We start from the raw sequence: 15,571 nt of genomic DNA on the forward strand, positions 1-15,571 counted from the left end.
AGTAACGGAACACTGTCTGTATTCAAATTGCAAAGTACTTACGTTCGTTGCTGCATTGAAAAGTTTTGTATATTTACACAAATTGTTAGTTAGTGTACTTCAAATAAAATAAAATAACAAAAAAACAACCGCCTTCATAAACACTATTCCAAAACAATATATATAATTTGCACTAAAAAGTATAAAAATAATTGCGTATTTTTATACAATCTAATTAATTAATATTATTCTAGTTACGATTATTGTAATTTTAAATTGTAAGAGAAATGTGAAGAAATTTAGAAACCAAATAAGCATATTTATATTTCATCACTAAAGAATTTATGTTTCTTGGATTTAATCACATTTAAAAATTGACAAAAGCTGTTATACAAATAAATGTTGATGTCCGCTTACACTACATATACCAAATAGATATCAAAGTCTATAAGACAAATTTTATTTAATTCAAGGAAGTTAACATTTAAATAACCAGTTTAACTAATTATTTTATGTAAATAAAAATATTATATTTGAGTTTTACTTTCTCTCATTAAACGTTATCATAACTTATTAAGTCCAAATTCCTTTAGAACAAAGCAACTTAAGCATACAATCTTTCACCCTTATAATATGAGTGTGATTTTTGATTAAAAACGTAAAAAACCTCCGACTGAACAGGTCTTGATCGGAAAATAGGGACAGACTGACGATCGTAAAACGTATAGCACCCCTCTTTTTCGTCTGGGCTTAAAAAATACCTAAATCCTACTCCACTGCTGTCACTATCCAAATTGGGTTCTAAATTCAAAATACGCAATTGAAACTGAAATAGTGTTTACATTGCTGCCTATTGACCAATAACATTCTAAAAAACTGGAGTAAACGCAGAAATGTATAGACATAGCAGTCGAAGGTTATTATGGTGTCATTTGTGGCATGTGCCATACTTCGACTTTGATTTTATATGAGGAGCATTGTCTATTTGTATAGAACGTCATTGGTTAAGAGTATCAAATGGGTTCAATATGTTTATATAATTTTTTTTCGAAATTCTAGTTATTTATAATTATTACATCAACCTCCTAAGTACTTACGTGCTAAGTATAGATAAAGCTAAGGATTGATATCTTAAGCGTTGTAAGTAAGTAATCAATAATTTTAAATTTGTAATGAAATTTTACTATTTTAAATTGTGAAACAGAAGCTTGTAGTTTCAACTGAATTACATGAATGAACTGTAAATACAAAGGCTGCGTTGCATCAACTAACTTTAGCAATAACATTTGATTCCTGCCGCCGAATTCCACCTTCGCAAGACACGCCACAAGTCCTAACTTGTGTAACACACATCCAGATGGTGGGGATGATATCCTAATATCATCCCCACCATCTGGATGTGTGGCGGTCCTCCACAGTGCGGTTTTCAAGGAGCTTTCTTCCTCGTACTACTAAGCTGTGGAATGAGCTTCCTTGTGCGGTGTTTCCGGTACGATACGACATGGGTACCTTCAAAATAGCGCGTACACCTTCCTTAAAGGCCGGCAACGCTCTTGTGTTGCAAGAGAATGTGGGCGGCGGTTATCACTTAACATCAGGTGACCCGTACGCTCGTTTGGCCTCCTATTCCATAAAAAAAAAAAACAAACTTGTTAAAGTACCGGTTAAGCAAAAAATTATTATGGACCATTTGACAATTTTTAGACGACGTCACAACTTTAACTTTTAACCCTATCCGTCCTATCTTCGCCGCCCAGTAAATGAAAAATAGCTAAATAGCGAGCTGTCAAAAGTTTCAAATAAATATTAGACATGAACCAAACAGCTTAAGGTCCAAATGCTCGAATGCATGTATGTGTTTTTTTTAATAAAACTAATTTTCAATGGCCATTTTTTTACTGACAACTATGGTTTATCGTAAAGAGTAAATATAAGCCTTCAACTTTGAAAAAAAAGTGACTGAAAAAGGCGATAAACACCTGGCAACCCTAATGTTGCGCCTAATTGAGAGCTGAAACCCATATTTTTTCAATTCTTTACATAACTTCCTTTAAAATTACGTAAAATTTATTTAAGAAAAACATATAAGTAGTTGCAATGTATATAAGAAAACTAACTGACCCAGCAAACGTTGTATTGCCATATAAAGTAATTAAAAAGGATTTCAATAATTAAAATTTTTGAGGTATAAAAATTAGATGATGACCGATTCTCAGACCTACCAATTTATCGTACTACAATTATTGTGTTCGATTGTCATCTTGCAACCTTATTGCGGATCTGTGGATGGAATAGAATATTATAAAAATCGCGATACATAAAAATAGATGTTGATCGCAGAGGGTTGAAAATTTAGGATTGTATGTATTTGTTGAAATAAAAACATAAAAAAAAATATCTAAAATTAAAAAAAAAATCGTGTGGACTAATCTTATCATTAAGGGGGATGAAAAATAGATGTTGTTCGATTCTCAGACCAACCCAATATGCACACAAAAATTTTCACGAGAATCGGTCAAGCCGTTTCGGAGGAGTTCGGTCCCGCACAGCGTGACACGAGAATTTGTATAGATATTAGAAGAGATTAATAATACTAAAATTGATTACAGGCAGATGCAGATTTTTAGAGGAAACCCCTGGCTATTGCGTACTCGTTGTCGTTGAATTCTCGTAACAGGCTTCGTAATGCTCGCTTAGATTTCACTGCTTGTGGCGGCGATATGGGACGGGTCGTCCCCTTCCCTAAAATATGGTCGAGGCTATGGCTGGCCCATGCGTCATGCTCGTGAACGAGCGCTACTTGTGGTGGCATGATGATCCTGTTACGGGAAGCTCTGCTTCAGAGTCTTAAAATTTATTGTATTTTATTACATAATCGCTAATAAAATACACTCAAAATGCCTTTATTTGTTTACGGTGTATGTGGATGATGCAGCTACTGTACACAATAAATTTTGTATTGTATTAATTTACATTTACTTTTTTGACTTACTCGTGTAAGACATTGACTATTTGGCGTTTGAGTAGGTATGTTTGTTGCATCACTTTACATAAATATAGTAATTGAAATGATTTGTAAAATGATGGAAATGTAAATCTTGATTTAAAAGAGTGGCGATGAGTTTCTTGCTACTTCTTATGATAAGCTCAACCTTTTACGAAGTAGTGGTAAATTGAATAAGAAAAAAAAATGTTTTATTTTGACATTCATAAGTGTCAATTCCGTGACATATAAGATAAGGTGATTTTGATTTGATTTCACCTGGGTGTATAACTTAAAATTGCCATTTAGTTATTCTCTGATTTCAAACAACATTGTTTCGAAAACCAGGCATATACTAGTTAATTTGATTAATAGTAAACACTGCTGTCATTATCTTATTACAATAACACAATCTCATAACATTGTTTTAGGGTCACCTGATGTTAAGTGATCAACACCGCTCACATTATCTTGTAACACCAGAGGAATCACAGGAGCATTGCCAGCCTTTTTAAAAGATGTACACCACACAAGGAAGCTCATTCCTCTACAGCTTGGTTGTACGTGGTAGAAAGTTCTTTGAAAATCGACTGTGGAGGGTAGAGAGACTGGGATGATATCGTAATATGTGGCGCGCAAAGGTATAATTTGGCGGCAGTATCGCTTTTCAAAACACTCCTCTCCGAGGTGAACCGCATAATACATGAACGATCTTATTTGATTAATAAATTGAGCGGTCGGTACGGATTCCAAACACCTTTGAATAGGAAATCAAGCAAATCAAAATATTATGATCACTCGTCTCTGTGCTTTTTTTTTTTTTTATCATAAATTTAGGAAACCAGACAAGTACATAATTTAACAAAAATTGCCTTTATTCAGTTGTTCTTCTTTTCTCGATGGAACTTTTCAGGCAGAAGCCGCCGTATCGTCAGTCCATATCTGGGAAACCGTATTCGCATTCAACCATGATTCGTCAATAAGCTGTTATATTTGATTACTTGACGTAAGAATTATACTCTCTTCAAAATAATATCGTCCGAGCGCGCATGGGCTTATTCGGACTCGCCAACACCCAAGTCATCTGTCATCCCTTCCACCATGACGCCTCCTGTCATCATTTCCAAGATTGCGTCTAAGAATACTATAATTTTGAATCGCTTGCGTAATGCTCGGTTCACATTATTCCAGCCACTGGGCTGGATTACTGAATCCAGCGAATTAATCCAGTCCAGCGATGTACTGAAATATAATTACTACGTCAGTTTCTTTTTCTAACAGGAATAATAGAACAGTTTTAAAACAATTTCTAAACTTCATTCTTGAAAGCATTGTCACTATAGTGTTACCGGTATTACACCTTTTGAATGACTGGAATAATGTGGACGATATCAGATATCCGAGAGAGATGAGATCCAGTCCAGCGCTGGACTGGATTAACTCGTTGTTTTAGTGGACTGGAATAATATGAACCGAGCATAAAGGAAACTAAAATTTGAAGATTTACTGCGAGTTAATCCAGGAAAATAAGCTAAATAATTAATTGGATACGATCAAACTAACTACCAAGGAATTTACGGCATGGTTTGATGTTAGCGTACCCACAATATTTGCTTCAAGTCGATCAGATATTTTTATTTTGCTTGAAAGCTTGAGAAATAGGTGCCACAATATTGAACTGACCTACATAGAGCACTTGCCTCACCATGTTGAATCGGACGTAAATATATGAATTTTGGGGCGAATGTGCGTCACAATACCCTTAAGAAAGGTCGAGGCCCATAGAATAATTGTGGTAACCGTTTGGTGATCACTTCATGGTGTGATTCACTACAACTTCCTCAGATCCGGTCAAGCAGATGTCTATTTAAATGAATTTCATACAATGAATTCTCGCTGCGAGACTACCAACATTATCACCATTATTACTGCATGCAAAACCTCACACGACTTGAAAGCCGACCGAAAGGTTACAATTCAACAGGTCCTATATTTATAAGCGCTTCTAAACATCCTTCGTATTCGCCAGACCTTTTTAACTACCTGATATCTGTACATTAAAATCTGTACATGAAAAGAATTCTGCATACAAAGAAAGAGGTGTGAGACAGGGCGACCCTTTATCCCCAAAATTGTTTTCAGCAGTTCTGGATAATATCTTCCGCAATTTAAACTGGGACAAATTTGGCATCAATATAAATGGATCAAAATTGTACCATCTAAGATTTGCTGATGACCTTGTATTACTTGAAGAATGCCCTAAAAACCTTGAGTACAAGTTAAACGATTTGGAAGAAGAGAGCATGAAGGTTGGACTAAAAATGAACACCAGTAAGACTAAAATAATGACTAATTCAACAAAAGTCGATATAAAAATCGAAGACGAATTTCTAGAATATGTAGAAGATTACATATACCTAGGCCAAGTTATCTCCATGGAAGCTCAAATGAAGAAAGAAATAAATCTCAGGATTGCAACAAGTTGGAAAAAATACTGGTCGTTAAAAGAAATTATGAAGTCAAAAGACTTAAGTATGTATATAAAAACGAGAAGTTTCAATACCTGCATATTACCTTGCCTAACATATGGCTGCGAAACTTGGACCCTAACCAAACAATGAGAGAGAAACTTGCCGTTACACAGAGATCAATGGAGAGGAGTATGGCCGGTTATAAACTGCAGGATAAGGTACACTGACCTAAGGAAAATTACGAAACTTACCGACGTACTCAAACGAATCGACCAACAAAAGTGGAGATGGGCAGGGCACATGATGCGAGATAAAGTGGGGAAATGGAGCAAATTTCCGAATGGTACCCAAGAGATGGCAAAAGAAAACGAGGAAGACAACAAGGTGGGAAGATGAAATAAAATTGACAGCAGGACCTAACTGGAGAAGAGCTGCCCAAAACAGAAAAGAGTGGAAATCGTTGGAGGAGGCCTTTGCCAATCGGCACGCCGAACTGAGAGACATTTTGTAGTTTATACTTTTTAGCTTAAGATTATTGGTAGTTCAAATGTTAAATGTTTTTTAGTTCGGAATTAAATGGCTTTATTATTATCTGTACATTTACATCATGATTTGCATTACAGTTATAATCATTATCACCTATATAAGTCCACTACTAGACATAGGTCTCTCCCAATGCATCGCTCTGAAATCTATCTTCGGCTCCGACTTGCTCTAAGCTTACTCTGCGTATATCGTCGCTCCTCTCGTAGTCCCCACTCAAGATCACTTCGACCGCAACGGTTGTTTGTTGTGCGACTAATGTACACCCAGTGACGCTTATTCAATAACTTTTGCTAGTTGCCTATTCGAAGGCGTATGTCGGTAAAATAACTACTAGTTACTACGGCGTATGTAGTTACTTGCAGCTTGTTTTATTATTATTCATAGATGCATCCAGATGATAAAAGAATATTTCAGCGTAGAGTAGTAGCGTATTTGAAATTTCTTACCTCGCACAACCACTTTGTGGAATCAACTACCAGCAGCGGTCTTCCCGAACAGATACGACTTAGGGACCTTCAAGAAAAAAGCATACTCCCACCTTAAAGGCCGGCAACGCATTTCTTGACACACCTGTTGTTGCGGATGTCCATGGGCGGTTGCCTCACCTCTCCCCATCCCGTGAGCCTCTTGCAAATACTGTAGGTACACTTTCTTTTTATATGAGAACGTAAATATCAAATACCTTCGAAATTCCTGATATTAGTATCACTTAGGTGATCACCTCATCATAGTCACTAGCAAGTTACATAACCAGGCGAATCACAGATTTTTCGGCCTTATAGATGAGTAGTTATTTGGTGGCCAGTAAGGCAATTTTTTATATTCTTTAAATGACGGGCTGCGAGTTTATCGGATCTTCTCCTCCATACCCCCTTTACTAATATAGTTTCATGATGTTTACCAAGTGATGTTGCAATATGTTATGTTATTGTCACCCTATGGTAAATAAACACATTTCTATTTTATTCCATAAGCTTAACCAATGCCACTAGACCGAGCAACGATGGGTAGCGTTACTGTGGTAGAACGGCGTCTCGCACCATCTACGATCGTATTTATCCGTATTGATCCTTTAATTTAAGCGTGTCACATACACGAAATCGATTGCAAGCGTTTGATGTTCACGCGCCACAACACGACTATGATATTATCGAGATAGCGTTTTATGTTTTAAGCTTCATAATAAAGGAGTTGACCCACTATTTGTGTAATCATTCCACATACGGTTAACAGTAATGTCTGAAAACATGACATAAGTGTCCCATTTATGTACTATCCAATGAGTTTAGCACTCAAGAGAAAATGATAATAATATAATTAACGTAAATAACACACTTATATAGTAAGAAATAAAAGAAAATGTGCAAACATTCTAGAAAATTTATTAAAAAAGAAACATGTATTTAAAATAGGAACTCAATATTAAAAACAATAATTCAACTAACTTAACTATGAACGTACAAAACCGACACCATAACTGTCTTACAATAATGGAAAACCGCTTTACAGTCAATATGTTACCTGAAACAAATAAATTACTATTTTAAGGTTCAATTTTACATTCAGAGACAATTTTACAGTATTTGAGGCATCAGATTATTTTAGTTTATGGTGCATCATTATGCATCAGACGGGAAAAGAAGACAAAAAATATAAATTCATCATTTAAGTCTAACAAAATATGAACGAATAAGGTTCACCATCTCAACTATCTTTGCTATTATTGAAATGGCGTATATCTGTTGTAGTATTACGCCAATGACTCAACAATTTTGTTAATATTTAATCTGGACACTGGACATAGATTATAAGGCTTTATTTTCATTTCCACTTACCATAATAGAAAGAATATCCTTATTTATCACAGGCTGCTATGCTTCCAAATTACATGAAATTTAAAATATTTTTTGCATGTTGTGTAATATGTAAAAAAAATATATTAATATAATGGTTCACGACAAAATCAACTGTAAGAATAGTATAAAAGTATTAAACTATTTATTATGTCTAGAAATAATTACGTACTTAATATACTTATTTTGCTTTGTGTGTTTCACATTATTTCGCTTATTAAATTATGCTATATAGATAAAAAATATGAAATATATGAAAAGGAAATTCTAAGTATTCTAATTTTACTATTAAGCTGGAGAATTCGTACAGTAAAATTTTTTAAATTTCTTGTAATATTTTTCATTCACGATGCCCAATCTTCTCCCAGCTCCTGAAACTGTAATAATAACTAAGTATTTTGTATATACGTCATTTGTACTACATAGCCAAAACTATTTTAAACTAATAGTTGTATGAGAAAACTGTATAAAAGAAAAAAATACTTCCAAGAGTAAACTAAATTTAAAAATAAAGCAAGTATACCCATCCTGCTTTGTAAATTATTAACGAAGCCCTAACGTAAAAAACGCGGAAAAGCCTATGAATAAAGGACAGTTATTCATCTCGATCTAAGCTTCGAATACAAATTGTTATAAATACTTTAAAAAACATAACTTTACTTTTCAAAACGAAATACCAACTTTTTCATACAACTATTTAAAACATCAGATTCAATCAAATTGTACGTCATCATTTATCCGACGGGAAAAGAAGACAAAAAAGATAAATCATCATTTTAAATTAATTCTACAAATAAAATGACACAATTGCTTCGTACACTGACAAATTAATATTCCGAATAATACTGATGCATTCCACATATTCCGATGAAAATAAGACGTAATTTGAGTTATGTACTTTGTGGGTCTCTTGCAACAAGTAACAGCTTAAAAAAATATCCAATTTTACTTTCGAACTTATTGCTTGAACTCTCTCGAAGGTTAGGTTATTCCTAATCTTTATACATATAAATCCAGTGTCCTGATGTTGGTTTCCAGTGAACTCCTAAACTAATGAACGGATTTTAATGGGGATTACTTTATGGAGTGCAGTTTAGTCCAACTTAAGAGATAAGGATAGCTTTTATTCCGATTTGTGACCCATAATTAAAATAAAATAGGGTAAATATTGGGGTTGACCAGGTTATCAACTACAAAGCATACAAGATTTTATCAGCGATACGTCACTACGAACGGTTGGCTCAGTTGGTAAAAGAAGTTGTCGAAAGGTCGCGGGGTTCGAGTCCCGCATTGTTCATAAAATTTTGTTTTCAAATTTTATTTGTGTAATATTCTGGTCCGGTCTTAGCAAGTTTGTTACATATACATATTTGTCAGTGCCTGAAGCAGCGCGCAATGAAGTTCAACAAAATGAATAATACACACCGTAAACGTAGATGAACACGTAGATGATCGCCGCCACAACTAGGGCTTCCTCACTGCAAACAAATACAAAATTTACTCACATAATGAACAATGTATTAAAATTCCTACTTGTGTGCCGATATTTTGAAGTAAAATAGTCTAAATATAAGTTTTTCATAGTAACAACACCATGAATAAAGAATTGCTTGTTACTAACAGCTGTAAGAGGTTCTATACAAATTGTCATAATCATAGGCTGTTTTTATAATTAATTACTCTATACACATCAATTAATTCAATTGAACCGTACCGACTTGACTTTAGGTTCGACTGGCGGTATAAAATATACGGTAAATTTATGTAAGTACCTACTATAATACTTCATACGAATTAATAAAAAAAATAATTATTATGTTCCGAAAATAAGAAACTCCGATCTTTTTGACTGCCTATGTTCGACCATATTAAACACAAATTACGTTATACATATTTACATGTTTTGAGGCCGTTTTCAGGACAATAGAAGGCTTTTTGACGGCTTAGAACAATTTATTTTATCAAAAGGCTTCTACTATACACATAAAAACTTTAAGGGTAGGTATATACCTTTTATAATGAGGTCTCAACTGCTGTTCAGATGTTAACATTTTAAAAACGGTTTAAGCTTTGCTTTAAATCTGATCTGATACTCAGGTAGTGTCTAATCGATTGTGCAGCTGACGACTTGATTAATAAAAGCAATGATGTATTACAATATTCTATATATTGTATTTTTAAAAGAGCCCAAAAAACATAATACTGACAGAGTTTCATACGCCGTTTCGTCTCTCAGAGCAGAATTTTGTTTCCAAAGCTGTGGTTTTAGTGCTTTTGTTGAAGTAAAAAGGATTCCAAAAGTATACATATTTGGAAATTAAATGTTTTAATGACAAGTTATATTACAAAATGAAAAGCTTTAAAGGAGCGTGCTGTTGCTGTTATTTCAACCCATGACAAAAAGATGACTGTATCCTCACCAAAAACGATGCCCAGTAGCTAACTCTCAACTAAATGATGGGGCAAAAATAATTGAATTTCTATTCATTCATATTTTATAAAATAGAAACAGGATATAGAACGAATACAGTTAAAATAAATAAATTACATATTTACCTATTAAAATTGAGCGCAGTCACCACTAACTGAAAACGGAGACCTGGAAATCATAAAAAATATTAAAGCGATTTCATTAACAACATATCTAAAGTTATAACAAATCTATAGTCAATAAGCTGCATTTTTAAAAGGAAAAATCATTCTTGACTTATTTTACTTTTATTTAAGAAGCATGATTCCTATATGTTTTTTAAAATTAGGTACAGACCTTATGCTGTATATAGGTATTATGTAATATTTGTATTAATATAACAGATAAGCAAATCATAGAAGTATTTTGTTGAAATCCATTGATTCGTATATTCATATTTTGTAAAGATTAACAAAATCCATTACTGATTTTCTTGTTTGGTTTATGATAGGTGTTACATTCGTAAGATTATAAGAAATTACATATAATGATAACAAGCGTAGAATTATGGTAACATGATGACGATGTTTTCTTTTTAAATTTCATAGATACCTATAAAGGAATAACGTAGTTATTTATCTATATAATCTATCGATATCCATCATAAGATAATCATTCATATTCTAGAAGTCTTCAAGGATTCAATATTAATTACTATTTATAAAGTACGGTTGTTTATAATAAATCGCCGCATGCAGTGTATAAATCCGTATCATTTCTAAAATTATAATATTGAATCATTTTGGTGCATTTGTACCATCATTGAGATACATTCGAAAAATTCACATTAGATTAAAAAACCAATAATGGTGAATTAAAAATAATTGCATGTCTAATGCACTTTACAAATCTCTAGTGATGTATTTATTGCATATATACGATATTATTACTTCGATTAATCTATACTGTAGTTAATTGCTGTTAATAAACATCTGGTTTTTATAGTCAACTTACCACGAAGTACCTTTATCAAAAGTTCTCCCACAGTAGCAAATATCAGGAGTCCTTAAGTTTAAACGTTTGTTTGAAGACATCTTCTTAAAATCGATATTTGATTTCTCCTGCAGCACGCTACAATATCAGCATCTCGCTATAATTTTTTTTATAATAGAATGTGTAAAAAGTATAACTCGGATTAGAGACTGGTAAGTCTAGAAAAATATTTTGCAATAGAAGCCACAAACTTCGTTCGAAATCATGATAATATGAAATTATAAAACGTAGCAGACTATTAATATCAGTAAAAAGTTTGGAACAACACAAATCTGGTAAGATATTAAAATCTAGATAGTTTTTAATCAACCAGGATGTATGGTACAGAAGAATACTGCCAAAATAGAAGACATTAAAACTGATAATGGCTATTGACATCATCGAAGTATAGGAATGGTGCTTCTGGTAATCCTTCAGTTGTTACGTAATGAATGATTTCACTATAATTGCACATTTGATGCACCAAAAATATATCGACTTTAAAGCGACACAATATAAGTGCGGAGGGTAGTAACAGAAAAATTCACAGTACAGTTGTATCACATTCAAGAATATTGTTGTTTTGAATATAATCTGATGCCAATGATAACTGCCGCCGATAACTACCAAGACAGTTAAATTCATTACAGGCATTTAAACTGTGTTGAACGCAATAATATGAGAAGTGCATGAATAGCTGCAAGGCTAACGTAGGCATTTGTGAGAATTATGTTTAAGTTTGTTGCAATGGTTGTGGTAGTGAGTCGGTGATGGTGGTTGTAAAAAACACAATCATCACAAGAGTTTATGGTTCACTCAGATATTAAAGAGTAAAAAGAATAGACGTGAAGAAGAAGCAATGCCAGAATTTGTAGCTGTCGTAGAACCCTGCTAACTTGAAAATTCAAACGGCTTTTCTTGTGCACAGTCGATTGGAAAAGGTGGCCATTTTAATGGAATAAGTGATGGATGGAGGTCCACCTGATGGACATCATCTGCCCAAAGGAATGAAAATTTGATAGAAGTCGTAATGCATCACAAAACGACTATGCCGCAATCTTGTGTCGATACAACTCCGATCACGTGATGATAACCCTAATATATCCAAGTTTATATTGGTGTGCTCCTCCCGAGTCTTAAGTTTTAAAGCAGGGTTGTGCTTTCCAATACATTTAAGCATTCCAAATGGGTGGTATGAAAGTAGTGATTTATAAGGTAAGGTTTCTATGACCATATCGCAATTTTCTTTGAGGGTGCTCGTGATTGTATGGAGTCTGAACTACGATCAGTGAAAGGAACATCTACAGTAAAATTTAAAAAAAAAATGATATTGAAACAAAAATAATGTCATTCAAATCTATCAAAACCCCACCCCATAGAGCAAGTTGTTATCCACTGTTAGTGATACCAACTAGGGCATTTCCTTCAAATTAGCCAGCTGACAGACCATAAAAAAGTCTGTTGCATTTGCATCATTTCAAGCCATCATTTTTACTTCTTTGACGTAGAAGTGAACGTGCGTCAATTATAGCTTCATAACATGGTGTATTCGAGGTGGATTGAATTCTTGGAAAATTATATCTTTACTACACACAAAACAAACAATACACAGGACTCATCTGACAAATAAGTTGCGGGATCTAGGTCAAATAATACAGTCGCATAAATTTCCTGCTGATATTTTATAACGACTATTATTATTTGAGAGTGGAACATGTACGTTATTACGAATTGCAGAATCTTGAAATTATAGTCCAAAAACTTTGCGAAATAGAGTCATGTGTAATTTAAGCACGCACCTCGGTTTGATTTACTTATTATTGTTTCTTCTAGATATGAAGAATTGCCTATTGCGCTGCATAACCATGACAGCTTGTTTGGAAGGTGAAGCTATAGCCTACTTGAACTCGAAAAGTTTATCTGTTATTTCTTTCATATAAAGTACACCTTTAAATGATCTACCGGGGTAAGCTCAAAAGAAATGCACACATGCATATAACGCGAAATGATAAAGAAGCGCGCCTGATGGCAATCCCATTTTAGCAGCGAAAAATATAGTTCTGAGAGCATGGTCTAGTTCTTCAAACAGCTTGTTGAAATCTAATATTTTAACTACGTAAAAGTGACTCCCACTCAAATACATCGTTGGGTTAAGATGCTGTTGATATTATTACTATTGTTATTTGGAAAGCGTTGCTTTGTAATCTAGTTTGAACCTAAACTATTCTGTATTATAACTCAATTTGATGGGTACTATAATTCATTTCATTCGCAAGTTGCAAGAGCCTGGATATTAGCCATAACTGTTTATGAAATACGCAGCGGACATCCGATCCACTGTCACCAGAGATAAGCATCGCAAACTTATCGATAATTTCTCTCATTTTATCCTAAATAACCGGAAAAACCATAATATACAACAAGACTATCCATTGAAATATCCAAGGCATGTAAACGCAATCAAACAAGATAATAATCTCCAAACATTACGCACGACAATCGTTTTTACTCCTTGTTTTTTCCTCGCGTATTCTCGAATTTTGGATCGATTCCGTATCCTTCTTACTCCCCCTAATTCGTACCTATTTTTTTGTTCTTTTCAAAGGAAACCTCAAGAGTATTCATTACACCTCGGATCCTGGATTCAAGAAAATTCGGAGGTTTTCAGAGACGCAAAGAAAATAATGTAATATGTCATAAAAAAGAGACAAAACTACATATCAAATAACTTAGGTTTGAATAAATTGTTACTGCTTATTATTATTACACGATCTAGCTTTCTTGTTCGACATGTATTGCATATGTGTAATAATTTCAGCCTACCCCGTGGTACGCCTTGAATTACTGTGCTTCAACCCCGGTTATTAAATAAAACATATCTGTTACATACATTATTACATCATCCAAACGAGTGTTGTAATGTTGTACTGAATTTCATAACAACACTCCTTGGTTTTTTTTCGATCCCTTCATGCGCAAAGAGTTTCAACAAACAGCCACATTCTTATTGCTCGATGCGTGGTATCAGTATGAATTTAAAAAAAATAACATTTTCGTTTACGCGCGTTCCGCACTACTAGAACGCGCCGTAAAAAAAAGTAGGTTATTCGAAACCCCGCCATTTTTCTTGAAAAAATTAGCGATTCAAGTTTTGACAGCACACCGCCAGATATTTTAAACGCTGCAAAAGAACATAATATTCAAGTGAATTTTAATAATTGCACTATACAAAATGTAAATTACTACTAAAATAAATAATTCTTTCGTTAATACTTAATTTATTTGTATATAATCAGTAATGGATGATATAAGGTTACTATTAGAACTGGCTGTTTTAATGTTAGCAGTAAGCTAACTGTGTCAGAATATTTTAGAGGATTCATATTATGGGTGTAGATAAAGTCTTGTATGCAACTGTAGATAATAATTAGGTATTAAAACACTCATGTGATACTATTATCACATTCGGCTTCGCCTCGTGTGATAAACCCACATTCGTGTTTTAATACCCCTCATTACACAACAGTTGCATAAATAACTATAACGTACTTCTAGATATCCTTGATTTATGTACCTCAACTCATATATTTTCCAGATTAAGAGGGCAAATACAGTAGACACTCGACCCGGCCCTCAGTTATACGGATTCGCGATTATCCGGAATACCAACCGCGACCAATTGCATACCTACAAGTTGAATTTATGCGAATATATGTCAGAAATGACATTAACCCGCTTGATATGCATGTAAAATGATGATGAAGCATCTTATGATGAATCTCTTCACCTGGGAAACAGCTCTCAAGTGGTTTGAAAAACAAACAGTGATACCTATAACTGTAAGTTTACTACAGCTGAAGTGTCGTAAGTCAAATGACAATTACCAAATATTTTAAACGAAATTAGACTTATTATATCATTTCATAATAAATGCCAATCACCAAAGTTTTATTTTATGATTAAGGCTACATAATTCAGTATGTAGGTATGTAATGTAAGAATATATGAATTTGTATGTTGGAAAATGTATGTCTAAATAATTTCTTAATAGACATTGATTTTTCATGATATGTATTAGCTGTATTTAAGAAACATTATTTTTACTACATAATATGCACAAATCCCAATTTTCTACATACATTCGGTTTTCTAGCTTTTCGATTATTCTCACAGCAACCATTGGTTCGGTTAATCGAGTTTCAACTGTACTAATTACCTGTAAGTGTTAACTACCGCCCATAAAATGGTATTTTATGGTGTCATTTAATTCGTGTTGTTCGTGCAGAAGGCTTACCAT

The 15,571-nt window shown here is 33.7% G+C and overlaps 1 protein-coding gene across 1 annotated transcript in view; it reads right to left on the bottom strand.

The window, feature by feature from the left end:
- Positions 1–7,341: 7,341 nt before the first annotated feature.
- LOC126971582 (hrp65 protein-like) overlaps positions 7,342–15,571 on the bottom strand; it is a 33,015-nt gene continuing 24,785 nt past the window's right edge. Inside the window, exons 11-14 of the mRNA XM_050817899.1 lie at positions 10,389–10,431; positions 9,258–9,310; positions 7,815–8,209; positions 7,342–7,500 (exon numbers count right to left, since the gene is read on the bottom strand). Of these exons, the coding sequence (XP_050673856.1) occupies positions 10,414–10,431 (18 nt within the window). The 3' untranslated portion in view covers positions 7,342–7,500; positions 7,815–8,209; positions 9,258–9,310; positions 10,389–10,413. The remainder of the gene's footprint in view (positions 7,501–7,814; positions 8,210–9,257; positions 9,311–10,388; positions 10,432–15,571) is intronic.

The sequence above is a fragment of the Leptidea sinapis genome, chromosome 24 (genome assembly GCF_905404315.1).
Source record: "Leptidea sinapis chromosome 24, ilLepSina1.1, whole genome shotgun sequence".
NCBI lineage: Eukaryota > Metazoa > Arthropoda > Insecta > Lepidoptera > Pieridae > Leptidea > Leptidea sinapis.